At 36.6% G+C, this 18,824-nt stretch overlaps 1 protein-coding gene across 1 annotated transcript in view; it reads left to right on the top strand.

Moving 5' to 3' along the window:
- LOC130551302 (exostosin-1a-like) overlaps nucleotides 1-18,824 on the top strand; it is a 35,764-nt gene that overhangs the window by 4,938 nt on the left and 12,002 nt on the right. Inside the window, exons 4-8 of the mRNA XM_057328876.1 lie at nucleotides 1,706-1,825; nucleotides 5,375-5,507; nucleotides 8,370-8,488; nucleotides 9,025-9,120; nucleotides 16,085-16,174. Coding sequence (XP_057184859.1) covers nucleotides 1,706-1,825; nucleotides 5,375-5,507; nucleotides 8,370-8,488; nucleotides 9,025-9,120; nucleotides 16,085-16,174 — 558 coding nt within the window. The remainder of the gene's footprint in view (nucleotides 1-1,705; nucleotides 1,826-5,374; nucleotides 5,508-8,369; nucleotides 8,489-9,024; nucleotides 9,121-16,084; nucleotides 16,175-18,824) is intronic.

Raw genomic sequence — 18,824 nt, 5'->3', positions numbered from 1 at the left:
TAAATGCCAGTGAAATTCTCACAAGGAGGAGCGCAGAGCCATGAATGAGGACTCTTTAAGTGCCGTAATGGCTTTATTGAAGAAAATTGAATCACACGTTTAAAACAAAAGTCAATTTATTATTCCCCCCAAATACAGAAGAAAATTAAGCCTACATTTGCAGATGCAATTGATATCTTCATATTTGGCTGAGTTTTTAAATAATGCAATCGATGAGTTCACTTCTGACTTAAAAAGAAAACACATTTACATAAAATCTAGCGTATAGCGATAGTTCTGGCAGGTCACGTGAGTCAAGCTCGCATCAGCTGATCCACATCTACTGTGCCTATAGAAATATGATGCTATCACAGCTTCTGTTTTAAATTCATTCAGATATTAGCAGCTTATCGCTCACAAGCAAATTACCCTCCTCCTTCCCCAACTCCACTTCAAATTTCACGAGTTCGCCTATTCGGTCTTCCTAGAAAATGGTGAATAAACTTGCCTTGCTGTCCTCGAAGGGGGCACGAGCTCTGAGCCCCCCCCCTTGATTATGATTGACAGGACTGAATGTTTAGGCTCCTCCCGAACCTACGTTTAGAACTTCATTTACAAGCAGGACTCGGCTTTCTGATATTTCTCTTCATAAGTGTCAATTGCATTTCAATTATGTGTTACACTTCAATGTCATTAAAATCAAATGACGTCTGTTTGTTCTGTTCTGTTTACCTTAAAGGTGGGTTATCGCTGCCCTCCCCACTCTTATTCATGCCGCCTGCATGGATGGGCAGGGAGTTTTGCACAGAAAAGAACCACACGGCTAATCTCAACTGCATGATTATTGTCAATCATTTTGACAGAACTGTCATTTTTTAATGGTAGTTTTGTGTTATCACAATTAATGAGACTCTATAAGAGCATTGTAGACCATTTTCATGCACACAAAAAATACAAATACACATTTGAACCAACACACAATGATCACAAGTATACAGCAGCAATAAATAAAGCAAATATCTGTAAACCTTTTGAGAAGCACGGGTCATTTGTTTGGCATTATCCTTTTGAAATGGTTGGATCACAAGGAATCTACACTTCCTTGATCTTTCAAGATAAAAGAGTTTATTGGACTATAAAACAACACTGAAACTTTCAGAGCTCGAAACTTTTGCTACAGTGTTAGAAGACAATAAACTAAACTGTGAAAATGATTGCTCAGAAATCCTTTGATTTCCAGCATCAGAAACATTCAATATTAACATAGGACTGGTTTCAACGGTTTCTATTACATGATCAGACACTTGGCTTGTCACAGTGAGGTAGTAATAAGTAAGTGATAACACTTGTCTGGAATGGTGTTGACTTCTTGAGTATCACCTAATGTCTGCATCGTTTGTAATAGTTGAGTCTCTTGATTGTCCTCAGTGTAAAAAGATGAATCTCAAATATGCTCAAAAACAAAGATTATAAGGACCTGGATTTTTCTGAACACCAGTGGACAACATGAAACTTTTCAACAACTATTACAAATCATAAGACTGTCACAAATTGTCTAGGTACCATTGTACAGAACTAAGAAGCAGGTGTATGTAAACTGTTGACCACATTCAAACCTATTCCCTTATAAATCCAGTCTCATGTAAATCCAAAAGCACTGGATCTTTGGAGAATGTAAGTATGCTGAACTGAGCGCCATTTCTCTCTCTCTCTCTCTCTCTCTCAGGTTCCATCTATCACCAGGTCTGTAGGTCCTGACAGAATCTTGGCCCTGCGGCAGCAGACCCAGTTCTTATGGGACGCCTACTTCTCCTCTGTCACAAAGATAGTCTTGACCACACTAGAGGTTAGTCCTGACTAACAGCAGAAAGAGATGTGCATTACAAAGAATATGAAGAAATGAAAAACTGCCAGTTAGTTTTGTATTTCGGAATTGTTTGAGAACCGATTGAACATCTAGGATTTCAAATATAATTTAAGTTTCAAACGGTTCAGGATCTGGAAAATGAATAAAAACATATTTCACACTGCAGCTGAAAGGTCCAGTGTAAGAAATGTAGCGGCATCTAGCGGTGAGGTTGCGAATTGCAACCAACGGCTCACTCCGCCGCCTCCCTTCCGAAGCACTAAGGCGGCTCTCACAGGACAAAGAAGTCGTCACGTTTTCGCTTCATTGCCGAAAGAGATCATATATTTACGAAACGCGCTCTGTAGAGTTTCTAAGATAATAAAAACATAACGCTTTATTGTGTGAGGCCTTTATACACCTCTAAAGACAAATTACACATTGGACCTTTAAGATTCTGCATCACTTCTTGGGCACTAATCAAATAAGTGAAATTGCCAATTCCGTTGAATAATATAATATTGAGTTGAATAATAAAAAATAAAACAAGTTGCTTTCTTGCCTTTTCCCTTTATATTGTTTGACAGGATCAGTTAAAAAAGCTCCTCCCAAACTTCCATTTTGAACTAAATGGAAACTTTTGTGGTTTGTGCTAATCTCGCATGGATTGGAAAGTTTCTTTCTCACTCCGTCTCTCTCCCTTTCTGGCGTCTTCTGTTTTCTTCGAACGCTTTCATCACCTGCTGCTGTCACACATAAAGAGATGCTAGCTGTCGTGATCAAACACACTGGCTCTTTTCAAGACCTCTCCTACACACGCACAAATGCATACGGATTTACACAAACATTCCCTCGCATCCTGACACTTTCTTTGAGAACTTTTTTAGGACACAGGCCAGCTTTGGCCGGCTAGACGTCAGGTTTGCTCTTGGATGCTGCGATTCTTCATCTCGGGAAGGTGTTGGAAGGTGGTGTCTTTTAATAACAAGACCAGACTGAGAACTGCCAGACGTTATGAACTATAAATGTGTTCAGAAATCAGGCCGAGAGCAGGATTTGTGATCACCATGGTGATGGTGGTGAAGCTGGTAGACACACTAAAGCTGTTTTCAACTCATTTCCAGAATGCTTCTGAATTGATATTACCACAACTGCATTGGCTCAAAATTGTATTGTAATAGCAATGATACGAGAAGTTGCCATTTCTCATTTGCATTCAGCATTGTTATGACCCTATCAGAAAACAAATAAATACAATAAGGTGCCATAATCTAACCTGAAAACCCTCTTTCACGTGTTCCTCCATTAAAAAAACACAACTGCGTGCATTTCATGTGAGCAGACCATGCTGTGTTTTTCTGGTTGCTGAGTCTGAGACCCTTGTCTGCATCTGGAGCTTTTCTAATCCCTCGCTTCTGTTCCGCTCGAAGCACTTTGAGCCGAGTGACTCGCTGTGAAATTCCGAGAGCAGACACCAGACTGATTTTCTTAGACTGTTCATTCCAGAGCGGTGACACAAAGACAGAGAAACAGAAAGACACGGGCGAAGTGAATTAAAGAGGATTTCTTAGTGTGACATTAAAGGTGCAGTCAGTCATTTTATGTAATACTAAGATGTGTTGGGTAAGTTACTCTGAAAAAGTAATTAATTACTAGTTACTAATTACATATTCAATAGTGTAATTAGATTACTGTACAAATTACTCTCTACAAAAAGTATTTAATTACTTATTACTAATTACTTTCTATATCCTACATCCACCTTGATTAGAATTGATTCAGGGATAAACATGAAACGGCTCTTTTAATTCATTCAAATAAATAATAAATGCAGTAACTACATAAAATATTCTTATTAACTGAGCAATACAAATGTGCAAAGGATACATTAAATCATACATTTTAAAGTTAAACTTATAATTTTGATGTCGTTTCCACTATTGAATATATTACACAGTGTTTTAGTTCAATTACATCAGAAGTAACTGTAATTAAATTACAGAAAAAAATGAAAGTAATCCCTTACTTTATCTTTTCAAGGGAAAAGTCATTAAATTACAGGAACTAATTACTTAGTAACTAGTTACACCCAACACTGGTACTAAGACATAAATAAATGGGATAAATGTCATGTAGGTTTGTAGTAAAGAAAGAAACAATCACAATTGTTTTATTTTCCTTTTGTTTTACATGGCAACACCATGTTAAGATGACCAGCCATGCAGTTTGACCAATTTGATTAATGTATTATCCTACACCAAAATCCCACCCTTATATATTTAGCAGGCACTTTATCCAAATCGACTTTAGAACAAGGCTAGATTTGTTTTGTTTAACCAATGACTTTTAAAACATTCACAGTTATTGCAATTCAATTTAATGCCTCTAGAGGCAGAGATGCTCCACATGTTTCCTTTATTAATAATAATGCTAATAACGGTAAAAAATCAATAATAGAGTTTAATTGGTATAACACTTACATGCAAGTAAATGAAGAGCTTGGAGGCATGTGTGTGCATTCACATCGGGACAGACATGAGTAAAATCTGAATAAATCCAGAGAAGTGGAGCATGAGTAAAAATTCTGTAAATGAACCGATACTTTCACCAGAACGTATGACACACCGAGTTCATTTCACTGGTCCACAGCTCAAGACCAGCGAGATGCTTCACTTACTGTGTACACCAGACACGACGAATCCACCCCACAAACATATATTGTTTATATATATTTTTACGTTGATGTATGATTTAAGTGTTTGTTTTTCTGATAAGTCTGCTTTTAGTTTGTTATAAGATCGTATAAAAAGGGGTGTGGTAACATGATTTCTTCCTTTACGATTGAGTCATCAGGGAATATGGGCGGGACCCTGTTACCGCGGCTCCACCGCGCGCTTACTACTGCGCAGACTCTGGCCCAAATGACGTCATCGTCGCAATATGCAACATTTTTGCAATCTGGAACTTTTGCCTCTCTGTCGCCATCTCTGTTTGAAACATAAAATTGCAGGTTACTTTACATACAGTACTCATGTTTACATGACCTCAACAAATGACCTCAAACTGACATTTCCTGTGAAATCGTAGCCAACAGCTCAACTTACAAATGATTATTACAAGCTAAACCGTTGTGATTCAGGCTAAAGCACACAATACATTTTTTTTGGTTTATTTTGAAACCTAAAAGATTGCAGCTTTCAGATTGACTGTGATTGTGTCACGTCTCTCTGCATTTCACATTCGGTGTGGACTAACAAATTGCTTGTCTCTTGAAACTCACTCCTGGTTGGGACATAATGTTACAGTAGCACTTTACTGAAGGATGCCCATAAACTCGCTGAGATGTGACACTGTCCTTTAAGCTAGAATGAAATGCTGTTCCGATGGCTGTTTACTGTGCTGAGGACATGCACCATTGCTCTCTCCAGTCATTTAAATACATGTACCGTGTTCGAGACACTGTTCGCTGTATTTATTTAGCCCTGGCTTCAAACCGTTTGTATTAACCACGTAGGCGGCACAATGAAGATGTACGTGTTGTTCTTGCAGATTATTCACGACAGAATCCGAATGCACATGTCCAGAAGCAGACCGATGTGGAACTCTGTTCCTGGAGGGCTCTACGCACTTCCAGAGTTCTCCAGCGACCCCACCCTCTTCCCGTTTTACTACTCGCCACTCGGTGAGTTTGTGTGTATGCGTGTGACTTCAGCTCAATGCAGTAAAAGTTTGTTGCAGTGAAAATGACACCATAACTCAGATGGATGTTGTCTCCTCAAGCAATGTGTGTGTACATTACATACTGTAGTATTGAATGGTCAACACACACACACGTCCACCACATTCCTCCATAAGGCCAGCGTGTGTGTTTTTGCATGTGCATGTACGGTAGGGGCTTGAAATCGATTTGTCCCTGGGCCTTCCATGTCAGCAGTAAATCTGTATTGCAGGAGTGATAGATTGGTCTATACTCTGCTGTCACAGGCGTTGTTAGTCTCGCTTTCCATAATTTTGATGACAGGACAGTTTAGACTCGCTGTCTGTGGCTATAACTTGAGTTCACTTCAGTGTGCTGTGATATACTGCGGGATCCACTCAGCCAGGGCTGCGCCATAAATCTGGCAACCTGTGATACGTGCTGTTTATTGGCCTATGAGATATCATCCAACTTGACCGGTAGATTGTGCCATTGGTTTTCGGTGTCTTTGTCTAGCTTGAAACAGTCGGTAAATTGTTTGGGAGGCATTGTGGGACGCATAGGGAACATAACGAGGTCATCTTTTATTTTGTAGTACACCATAATCACACTGTGAAACAGTAATATAATGTGAACCTTATTTATCCTAAAATGTTTCTTTGCCACAATTGGCTTTAATTTGCTCACGGAGTAATAATTAGCCTTTTTGCATAATTTTATTTTTATTTCAAAAGTTTCATGCATTCATATTCTACGGCAAATTAACAGACCATTTTAAACACCATTTTCAGTTTTTCTGAAATAGACTATTTATAGGTATGTGTTTAGGTAAATGGTTATTGTCACGGTCCCACCGTCTTGTTTATGAAATTCTAGTCGTGTGGTGGGATCGGGGCAGAGTCCTTGGGTTTTATGTGGGAAGACCATGAGATGTTTATGTTTTTACCTCTCATGTGTTTTTCCAGTGTCTCGTCTCTGTTCCCATCCCTCTTGTTTCCTCGTTATCTTTCCCTGAGTGTTTAATGTCTCACACCTGCCCCATGTCGTTATCCCTCGTTTGTGTTTCCTATAAATACCCTCTTGTTTCTTTGTCTTGTGCTCGTGCATTGTATGTGTTTGGTGCCTGTACTGTGTGGATTATGTTTGTGCTCTCACCCGTGTTCCTAGTCCTTGCCCTGTTCGTGTTTCGTGAGTTTTGTGCTTTATGATTTAAGACGTTTGGTCGTGTCCTTTAGTTTGGTTTATTTGTCTTGTTTTCATTTTGCCCCCTCGTGGGAAGTCTCTTGTTTTAGTTATAACTCTTAGTTTTGTTTTTCCCCCATCGAGGGTGTTTTGTGTTGTGTTTTTGAATAAAGTCTTTTTGTTAACCCCTTCACTGCCTGCCTGCGCTTGGGTTCTCTCTTCCACCACGCTCTGGTCGTGACAGTTATTCTTGTTTTATTATATGAACCACTAACGATATTTACACCAAATTTCAAATAAAAACATTTTTTCTATTTGCAGATATTGAAAACCGAAGAAACAGGTGAAAATAGCAGAAAGATGTTCTCTATATCTTTTCAGACCTCAAATACTACAAAGAAAACAAGTTTATATTCACTCATTCAGTCATATTTGTACTTTGTGTTTAGGAAAAAATTCAAAATAAACATGTCTTGGGCCAAAAAGAGAGAAACATCTTGGAAATGTGGCCAGTCCAAAAAACAAAACAAAAACAATACACAGTTGGATTTTTAGACCAAATTAAAAAAAATCTGGTTGTGTTTCGAATTAAGTTGAAATTGATTAAATTATTTTGATAAGTAAAAGTAATACACATCATTTTTATCAATAGAAAAAGATCTAAGATTTTTTTTTCAGATATCATTTTTTTATAGTTTAGTATTCATAACAGAAAATCTGTCTATGACTTTAGACACATATACTGTATAGTATTTATTGGGCCTTTCAATGAACAATATTGCTCGTATTTTATGGCAAAAATAGTATCGACAAACTGTAAAATAAATAAATGTCTTCCCTTTTCTACAAATTCCTTTTGGCAACAATAAACCACAGTAAAAAATATATCATTAAATATATAATTTGAAAAAGATTTGCAATAAATAAATTCTTGTTTTGAAGTGAAACAAAAAACATGAAGATATTTTATCTTTGATTTAATAATTAATAATTCATACACCAGAAGGCTTGAAAGTTTTAATCTTGATTATTGTGCTAATTATGAGATTATTTTATGTTGCGTTTGTATAATTGATCAAAGCAACAAATCGCTGTAAAAGTAAAGTATACCAACGTTTATCATTCTCTCCACTTTAATTCAGCTGTGATTTTGTTAGTGAGTCTGTTACACACACACTGAACAGATATTTGTGTGTTTTGTTCATTTGTGTGTAGTCTTTGTGTGTGGCATGTTTGTTTTAAACTTATTAATTACGTTTTATAGAAGTTTATATTCTAAATTCCTGCAGAGTGCTCAAATGTAATTACTGCTAGTGTTATTATGAAGCCTTAATCTTTTGTTTAAAGAGCATAAAACGAGAAAAGTTTCAGCGCTTTGATCAATTCATTATACAAGTTTGATCTTCTCTGGTTGGCTGTTCTTTGTAGTAACTTATATTGTGATGTAATGGAGACTTAATGTAGCTGTCGGGTTACCAGAGTTGCAGTCGCAAATGTAGATAAATGAAGCGAATCTCCGCGGAGGAACAAAGAAAAACAGGTGCTTTCTTTAAACAGCTCCCAGAAAACAATCTGATACAAACCCAGAGAGATGTTACACAATAGCAGCTGCGCCGTTCACTGATTTCATAAACGCTGATCTTTAATTCTGTGTGCTTGATACAGGTAAGGGTCCATCTCAGGATTTCACAGCCGTCATTCAAGCGGTCACACCCCTACAGTCCCAACAGCAGCCCATTTTCAAACTCATCCATGCCGTCGCCAAGTCCAAGTTCTGCACACAGGTAAGAACATGGAGTCAACGATGAGATCAAGCTAAAACTGTTCATTATATTCACGCTACACTGTAAAAATACCTGTAAAAACGGTAATATAATGGTAATATAAAAATGTAAAATAGCGTTTATTATTTTACACCCTACTTGTAATTGTGCAGTTTATTTCTCTAATTTAACATTTCAAAACACATTAAATTTCTATCAAATAAAACTGTAAAATTCTGTAAAATGACAGTGTAGGACTACATATGTTTACACCTATTTACTCCCTAGATGTTGGAATATTGTGAACTGTATAGTGGGGTGCACAACTTTGCATGTATTGTTGATAAAAATGTCAAAATAACAATAGATTAGTTCATACAAATAAGAATCTGGCTTTAAAATGAGCATATAAGTTCATGTGATTTGCTCAGAAATTGTAATTATCTTTAACTATAAAATACTTATCTATCACAGACTAAACAAAATACAGTAAAAGAAAGAAAATGTGTGTCAATTGAAATGTGCTGTGTTTTTCATTTGCTTTAACGTGGTTCCAGATTTTAGTGCTGTGGAACTGTGAGAAGCCTCCGCCGCCCAGAAACAAGTGGCCCTCCATCTCAACACCCTTCACTATCATTGAGGGCAAGAAAAGGGTGAGATAAAGAGAAGAAATGACATACAGGAATACAAGGATGTTGGTTTTAACTCGGAATGTCTCAATATGTTTGGAGACATATATGCAAGGCTAGGAACACGCAGACACAGAATTTACCGTGGCTATAGGACCGAATAACACATAACAAGACAGATGTCACCATTTAATGTCTGTAAAATGAAGAAATTGTGTGTGATATCTGCACAGCTGTGTGTGGGTGGTGATGCGAATATTCTCAATGTGTGTCTTATCATTAGCACCTTTCAGACACTGTCTGCTCAGCATCATTCTCTCTCTCTCTCTCTCTCTCTCTCTCATGTTCAGCTTCTAATCTTCTTGTCATCAGTGTTAGTTACAGATGCAGTTGACCCGAGCAGCTTGTGTTAATGTCACTGTTTGCTCACAGATGTGTTCAGGCCAGGGCCTATTAAACCAGGCTCAGCAGAAAATCTAAGAGCTATAAACAGTGTCTCACACAGTTAACATGTTAAAAGATTAATTCAAGTTGTTTGACATCATTTCTGTAACTTGGTATTGCTTCTAGTGTAAATAATGCTTAAACCTAGCCGTTTTTTCATCCAGCACGATGAATTTCATTATAAGAAGGATATTTTCACTTATACTGTATAAAGGTTACATTAATACATATTTGATGGTGTCCATCAAATGTATTTATTAACATTGGTGAAATCTCCTAAAATGTATGCTTTCTGTTTAAATAATTTAGAGGGTTTGCAAAAATAATTTGCGTCTCTGATTCAACAAGTGAAATATGGAACAAATCCAAACTAATCATAACAATTCAACAGCAGAAAAGGATTGTTCCACGTGCAAAATGCTAATAAATCAAGCTGACAGTTTATTATTGTTCTGTGCTTTGAAACCACACCGGCGGGTGTTTTGCAGTCATGTGCCAGCGGAAAAGCAAACTGTCACATTATCTGCGATTCTGGATACATTTGTTTCATTATTGAATTCATTTTAAGGCAGACCATTCAGAATGAACTGGAATTTAAAGGTATTTAGAGAAGCAAGTGGACCACATGTATAGATCACATTTAATTTGGTTTAAGTCCAAATAGAAATACTAACAAAGAGAAGGGTTTATTTGTAAACTGCACAAAAATCTCTGCACAAAAAAGAAAAAAATGCTGCCTTACAGTTCACCCAAAAATTCATACAGGTTTGAAATGGCAAGATGGTAAGTAAATGATGACAGAATTTTCATTTTCATCACTTTAAATATAATCAGTTTGGCTTCAGAACTTTCAACTTGCTTTTACAGTTTTTACATTACTTCAAATGATCAAGTTAAGCCATTTCAATTCATTCTGATTTTGAAATTGCTTTATTTCTTAACTTATTTTAAGTTGTTAATCAATTCGACTGTTTCTAAAAATGTAATGCTTAAAATTTGTACAGGTATGCAATACAAAATTTATTTTATATACACTACACTGTAAAAAAATACAGTAAAAAAACTGTAATTTTCTGGCAACTGGGGCAGCAGTTAAAACGTAATATAACATGTTTTTCTTGTAAATTTGCAGTCTTTTTCTGTAATTTGATGGTTTCTAGCCATATTTCAAAAATGCACTGTAAAAAATTATGTTAAAGAAACAGCAATTTTTCGGCAGCTGGGGCGCCAGTAAAAAAACGTGAAAAATCTGTAAAAAGTAACAGTAGATTTCTGAAAAATTACAGTTCAATGGTTTTGAGTTGTTTTACTAAGATGTTTTTCATAATCTTGAGAATATTTTGATATAACGGCTGTTTTTACTTAAAACAATAAAATGTTTTTAAATATGGATGACTAGGACCAAATAATAAAGAAAAAGCAGGCAATAAGATTTCGTGAACATGTGGGGGTTGTCCAGACCGCCTAACATGACATTTTTTTTACTAGGAAAATGGAAAAAAAAATCTGAAGCAGGCACGTCACTGACCCAACAAAACAATTTATCATTTCAAGTGATTCATTATGAGACTGACATTTCCATTATCATCATCATGACAGGCAGATCTCAGTGTCATTTATCAAGATATTAACAGCTTTTGCTCTTATATTAATGGGTTTTGCTCCACAAATACTTTAGTTTACAAGAGTAAGGTTTGCTTCTTGAAGCTTGGGGTTCAATTTTTTTCTAATGGAAATGTGAAGCATGTTGCTTGTGCCATATACTGTATATAAACCACAAGTCAGATTTGTCCTGAAACTGATATAACGTGATAAATAAAGCAGGCAACAACATGCCACTAATTTTTAAATCAGAAAACACACAGAAGAGATCTAAATAAAAATGCATCTTCTCTGAAGCGAGTGAGAATGTCAATCCAAAGCCATTTGTCATAATTAAATCATATTGTGACTAATAAGCTATCAAATGCCACATCCAGATCATAACACTCCTTTCTCCACGGCCTGATCAAGATCAAATTTAGTTGTGTAATACTGAGATAAAAGCATAATAGAGAAACATGTACTTGGCTTTCCCTAGAAGTGAAACCTGGAGAGGTCACAAGGGGACACAATCTCAGTGTGTTTGTGTGTACGTGTTGAACATCATTCTTGGACCAAGAACAACATTTCTGATATATTTAGTAGAATTTTTAGCAACCTGGTATTTTCCTCTAGTTAAAAGAGATACCCCACCCAAAAATCTAAATTTTGTCATGAATTACCCCTCATAAGAAAGATATTTGGAAGAATGTGGGCAACTGACATTTCTAGGACATCATTGACTACCATAGTGGGAAAAAATAAAATGGTTGTCAAAGGTGCCCTAGAACTGTTGGCTTTCTTAAATTCTTCAAAATATCTCATTTTGTGTTCAACAGAACAAAAAAAATTATTCATTAATTAAGTTAATGATGAGCCAGAAATGTCAGTTCCCAACATTCTTCCAAATATCTTTATGTTCATAAGAACAAACTAATTTATACAGGTTTGGAACAACTTGTGAGTGGGTGGAGTATCCCTTTAAGGCAGTGGTTCTCAACCTTTTCATGGTCGCGCCCCCCTGTAAACCCATTTTAAGAAATGGCGCCCCCATCCCCCCCGCCAAATATTGTACATTGAGGATAGATAAGATAATGTGTCAAATATGTTAGCTATATATATGTTATAAAGAAGCAAAAAATACCTGTATATGACAGATTGATCTCAAGAGGTCAGATTATAAATGTAACAACCCTGCTGATAAAAAAAAAAGAAACCATCACAGAAATGAATGGTTTCCGTTAAAATACCATTGTGAAACCTTTTTGCATTAAAACCATTACAAAACTGTAGTGTTTTGGGCATTATTCCAAAAGGATTAATCTGCCAGATCACGAGAACGGTGCGCGTTTCATGATTTTAACACGAGCAAGAGTTTATTCGCAGTTTATAATACAGATGCGGTGTGGTGTCATTTGTCTGTCGAAAATAGCGCTTTACATCTTTAATAACTGTCAACAGCTTTAAACAGCCGTCCAAGTTCAGAAATACGTGAAAAGGCACTTTATTTACACGCCACTCCCTTCACGCGCACTCTGAACTCATCGGGAGAGAGAGAGACTTGCGCTTATTCTGAAATGACAGTCTGAAAGACAAACATATGATCTATACCTGTTTCTTAAGATGATGTAGAGGTAAAGGCTGCTGCTTCCTGAATGGACGTTTGCCTACTTTGTAGATATTAAGCTATTGTGCGCAGCCTAAAATTGCACTGCGCAGGACCTACAATGAGTCTGCGCGGCCTCAGACGGAGCATTGCAGTCCGTCAATTTGCAATCGCGTTCCTCCGTGCATTCGCGATCGAGTTCCAAAGGTTGGGGTTTCGGGGAACCGCCACGCCCCACCTGCAGTACCTCTGCGCCAACCCCCCACGCACCCCCCTGCTTTAAGGAGTATGCTACTTAGAGTTGGGGATTGCTTTACTTTTATAATGTTCCAACGAAAATGTTGACACAGGGCCACATGTATTGACATATCTGTCTGTCTGTCTTTCTGTCATAAATGTGTAAGAAAAGAGAAAAAGAAAGGAAGGAGAGGGGGACACTAAAGGGCAGATGGTCCCTGTGAAGGATCATGTGAGCTTTATGGTTAAATAAAGCTTGTATCCTGAGGGAACAGGAGTGATATGAGAAGAAGAAGCCATGTGTCAAGAAAAACATCTGGCCTCTCAGATAACTACACAGTCTGTGTTAGAAGCTCTACATATATGAAAGAAACTCATGGAATGATAAATGCATATATGACATACATACTGTACATATTTCATGTATACACTTCAGATGACTGTTCTGGGTTCAGCTCTAATGACAACACACGCTTTTATCCTTAATAACACATACAACTTCAATACCACATGATATTAGAAGATTTTTTTTTGCCTGACAGTACAGTGTAGAGAAACAGGAAATGATGGGATGAGAGAGAGATAACAGGAGCCAGGAGCCCGCAGTGCTTTTTGCGTAACATGTCGCCCCATAGTGCACAGGAACACTGTCACCAATGATATTAAAAGAATGAATGTATTGCTGAGTTAAAACATAATTTATTATTATTATTATTATTAATAACAATAATACTAAAAGATAATTTGCTGTCACAATAACTGCGTTTTATACTACTACTCCTACTAATAATAATATAACCACCATCATAATAAATAATCATAATTATTAATAATCATAATTATATTAATAATCATAATTTATTGTTATTATTAATAGTAGTAGTAGTAGTATTGTTGTTATTGTTATTGTTATTTTTATTATTATTATTATTGTTATTAATATTATTATTATTTATACATTTTTATATATTATTAATATATATGAATAAGTCTGAACTTCAGACAGCAGAAATATTCCATCTATTCTCATTGTTAAGGCCTGTAAATGGTACAACCAAAATATACTGTATATATATTTTTTTGCTTTTCACTGGTCAATAATGATTTGCCCCATTGACTGTTTCTTTAATCTGACAGATGAGTCAAAATAATTTTCTGAAGAAGTTAACAGCATGTTTTTTTTATCCTAGTACATTCCTTTATTTACTGTAAGATTGCTTGTCTTTAGAAGTGTTGGGTGGATCATCAGTATATGAGATTTAGCTTTTAAAAAATATATGGTAGTAATCTATCGCAAAAGAGCTTTAGTCAGATGTCTCTCAAAATTCTTATTGTGCCAACGTGTTCACAACGTTACAGACACAGATACACAGTCACAATGTAAAAACATCTGAATACAGTCAATTCAAATATATACAAACTCCTCCAGAGATGATTTTGCACAAATTGTCCTTGAGGTTGGAATAAAAACAATATGTCCCAGATAACATAACATTAGGGTTGCCTGTGATGCGCTCAAATTTAAACACAGTTTAATGATCTTCACTAATGACATGAACTCAGCAGTCAATAAATCTGTCAATGGTTTAAGTTTGTTACAGCAATGTGAGTAAATCCATGCATCAGGAGTTATTTTGCTTAAAAAAAGCATAAGCATCAGTTTTAAATTATTCAGAGGTATTAATGAAGAGTCAATACCATAATAAGGTTTGCACCTCCCTGTAGCCCCCATTTACCGTAATGGATTAAAACAGCATCATTCTAGTGGTGCCACGGATCGATTGTGGGAAGCGGCGATTCTCAAGCTACCACTAAGTAATATCTAAGACCTTTCTGGTGTGTATGTTGGGTTTTTTAAATCACACGAAAGGGCTTAAGTCAGTTACAAACAGGGCTGAAGAACAGATCATATAGGACCAGATGCAGATTAAAACCAAACCTGAAGACCCAAGATTTGTAATAATCTGAAACTAGAATGTAGTATTCCATTTTATTTGTTCCTCTGGCTGCATTGCACTATTAAAGAAGATGATCAATGTCCACTAATGACATACACGATTCACTATACCCTTTTCAATTTTTTTCATTTAATTTCTTCACCCTTTTTTCTACCACAAACACCTCTCAAAATGCAAATGACCTGTCGAAGGGAGACCAAGCCAAGACAGCCGAGCCAATAAAAAATGAAAAGTGCTTGTGTGAACTTTTCAAGATAAGCCTTTAAAGGAATAGTTCACTCAAAAATAAATAAAGTTTGTCATCATTTATTTACTCTCGGGTTGTTAGAATAATTCTTTCATACAGACCAGACATCTCATATTGTGTTACAAAGCCGTACATGTCTGAGCAAATGATGACAGAAAATGGACTTTTAAAGATGGGGTAACACACGCAGTTTCTGCCAATCTCATATTAATCTAGAGTACCTACACAGTAGTATTGCATAGGTCGTATCTTCGAAGAGTATTTGGTTTGATCACATTTATAAAAGAGAGGTACAGCTGTACGATTATTTCCGCAAAAAGACGAGCTGCTGGAGGCAGGCAGGGCGGACGGAACTAGCACGAGCACACAAAACATCATCACATTATCCTTTCGCGTTGTTTACATTATGCACGTACACGCCGATTGCCAACAAAACACAAACATATAACGTAATTTGATTTACCACGTGCGGTTCATGTTTCATCTTTTAGCACTGGGACCGCGCCATCTATCAGTTTCAAGCGATCCCCAAATCCAGCGTTATATCGACTGTTTATATAACACCCATCACTGAAATGCCGTGAACAAACAAACACACCTCAACTTCTCTCACTATTGCAAGAGTAACGAGCTGCAGCTGCGGGCCCACAGCGCAGCCAATCTTGACGCAGCGCAGCCAATCTTGATAAGCTGGTCTTCCTATCGCTCATCGGTCGGCGCGTGGGCAGGCTATTTCTTTCGCCTTGCCGTGGGCGTGCTTTTCCGGGAGAATTGCCCAATAAAAGGAATAGGATCCCTGTTACGAAACAATGTACAAAATGTACAAAATGAATATATTCATAAATTCTTAGACAGTATATAACTATTGCTGTGAGAATATGTGAACGGCTCATGTCACTTTTTGTTTCCCCTCAGACGATGAGTGGCCGTTTTTTTCCTCATCATGCCATCAAAACTGATGCAGTTCTCAGTCTGGACGAGGACTCGGTTCTGTCCACCAATGAGGTGAGAGATTGCATGTTACACAATTACAATTACATCTTTTTAATCCTTGTCCACCATTCCTGGGTTTTTATCTAGCTTTTGCAACGCATTAATATATATCTTTCACCGTGAAGGATTATCTGTTATTTAGCATAAGTATTTGAATCAATATATGAATCGGAGAGGGCAACATAATTTTTTGGAACATATCTATCTATTGATCTATCTTTCTGTCTGTCTATTTATTTAGATATCTAGATAACTATAGATAGATAGTCCAATAGATACAGTAGATAGTTCAGTATTCAGTAAAAAGGTTTTAACTTAAGTTCATCATTCTCTTTGTCTTTCACACACACACTGTCTCTCTTAACATCCTTTGTTTTTTTCAGCTCATTATATTCTTTCTTTCATTCTGTGGCATTTGTGATGCCGCATGTATTGTCCATTGCTGCCATATTTTGTGTTTGTACTGCACTTTGTTAATGTCAATTCTCTGTCTTCATTTTCCCAGAGAGAAGAGATGATATTTGCACAGTGCAGCATCAGCAACCTGCTGGCTCCATTTTTAATTGTTCTCAGCTGTATAATTTAATCAGACAAGAATACAGTGAGACTGAGAGAGAGAGAGACAGAGGAAATACTGTTCATCCAAAGTAAAGATGTGACTATACTCAGATTTCCAAGTATAGATTCTATTAGAAAAATTATAGTGTTTCTGAATTTGAATGTTTCTTTAACTAGTAAACTCTCATGAAACCAACTAGGTTTTTTCACTAACTATCTCCAGCTTTGGGGGGGGGGTATGGGGAAGGGGCGATATTTATGTAAGGAAACCTAGTAAAAATAAAAAATATAAAATCTAGGGTCATATTTTTTTGTGATTAAAACCAGTTTATTTTTTATGATTTTTATGATTTTTTTATTACAGAACCAAGCAAATCAAAACAAATATGACCTATATACCACAACAGCATTCGTATATATAAATCAAATAAATTATAAGGAGATCAATTATGCAAGTATATGAAAAAGATAAATCGGCTCTTTTGGGAAAGTAGAAACTTTCAATTTCTTTGCCACGATTTAACACAATAACAATTGAAAATATTTATATTGAACTTTTTCCTTACATAACCATAGTTTTAAAAGAGCAATAATTAAAATAATAATGAAGGATTTCTGTTTTTTTCAGATTAAAAGTCTGGGTCAAAAGTGTAAAGAAAAATCTAATCATAAAAAGTATTAAAAAGTAACAAAAAATGAAGGGTTCAAGATGAATTTAATTGTGACCTTCATTAGGTAATGGGTAAAAAGGTAAAGAGGTTTAAATTGAAATCGGCTCGTATGTGTCACAGTTCCCATCTGTCTCTCCCCATGTTTCCCCCTCGGACTTCATTACCCACGCTCCTCCACGCTCCCGCACCTGTGTCTGGTCAGTTATCCCCGCACTATTTAGACTCACTCTGTCTGTCCCGTCATGGTCTGGTCTCGTCTGTGCGTAGTGTCTTAATGTTCCTGACGTTGATCTTGTGTTATAGTGTGTGATTTAAATAAATACCTGTCTGTTGACTCTCTCCACGTCTCCGATCTGTGGCTAACCCTGACAGTAGGACACAAAGGGGCGGTTTCCCATGCAGGGATTAGTTTAAACCAGGACTAGGTCTTAGTTAAATTAGGATACTTAAGCCGTTTTTTAAAAACATACTTTACTTAAAAACATTACTATGTTCATCTTGAGACAAAAGAATATATTTTAGGATATGTCAGTGCGAGTAGTTTTTGATTAAAGGGGTGATATGACACAGCTAAAACAAATATTATGGTTTGTTTTAGATGTAATGTAATGTGTATACACGATTTAAGGTTAAAAACGCTGTATTTTCCACACACCATTCATGTTTGCATCTCCTCTTTGCCGCGCCTCTCTGAAACGCACAGATTTTTGTGTGCTATGTGTGCTGTGATTGGCCAGTTAACCAGTGCGTAGTGATTGGTGGAATACTGCAAGCGTGTGAGGGAAATGTAACGCCTCTTACCATATTTGGAACATCAGGTTCCTCTTCAATTGTACTGACAGGTACGCCCACCTTACTTGCGTATACATTTGGGCAGTCTTAGTCAAATCAGACCACCAATTGACGTGGATTTGTGGGGGTGTGGCTACACGAGGCGTTTCAGGCAGGTCTGGGTGAGCATTCGCTTTTAGATAGAATGCATCTTTTGTTCCCACACTTAATACATGCATGGGCAACTTATAACACACCAAAGACACAGAAAAATATGTGTTCGCGCCATATGACCCCTTTAATACAACTCTAACATTTAAAGTCCCAGTGAAATTAAAAATAACAATTCTTATTTTATATATAATATTGCAGCGTTTATAGTAAATAGTTTATCAATGTAGGTCTTTTTTCTAATTCATGTACTTTCATAATCTTTAGTTAAAATCTGAAAAAGCACTTCCACCCTGAAATGACTATCCATCTCAAATGACGTAAACTATACGGCTTGGGCGGAGCATCTGTTAACTCCCCCCCTTCAACTGTCAGTCAGCTGCTAGTTTCACTTCAAAAACAGCTGTTTTTACACATCCAATCAATTCACTGTGAAAAACGCAAGCCACGCCCACTAATTTTCTCCTTTGAAATTCCTTTTCACTCGGAAA

The sequence above is a fragment of the Triplophysa rosa genome, unplaced genomic scaffold, assembly GCF_024868665.1.
Source record: "Triplophysa rosa unplaced genomic scaffold, Trosa_1v2 scaffold89_ERROPOS2046630+, whole genome shotgun sequence".
Classification (NCBI taxonomy): domain Eukaryota; kingdom Metazoa; phylum Chordata; class Actinopteri; order Cypriniformes; family Nemacheilidae; genus Triplophysa; species Triplophysa rosa.
This window is presented reverse-complemented; position numbering and strand designations above follow the sequence as displayed.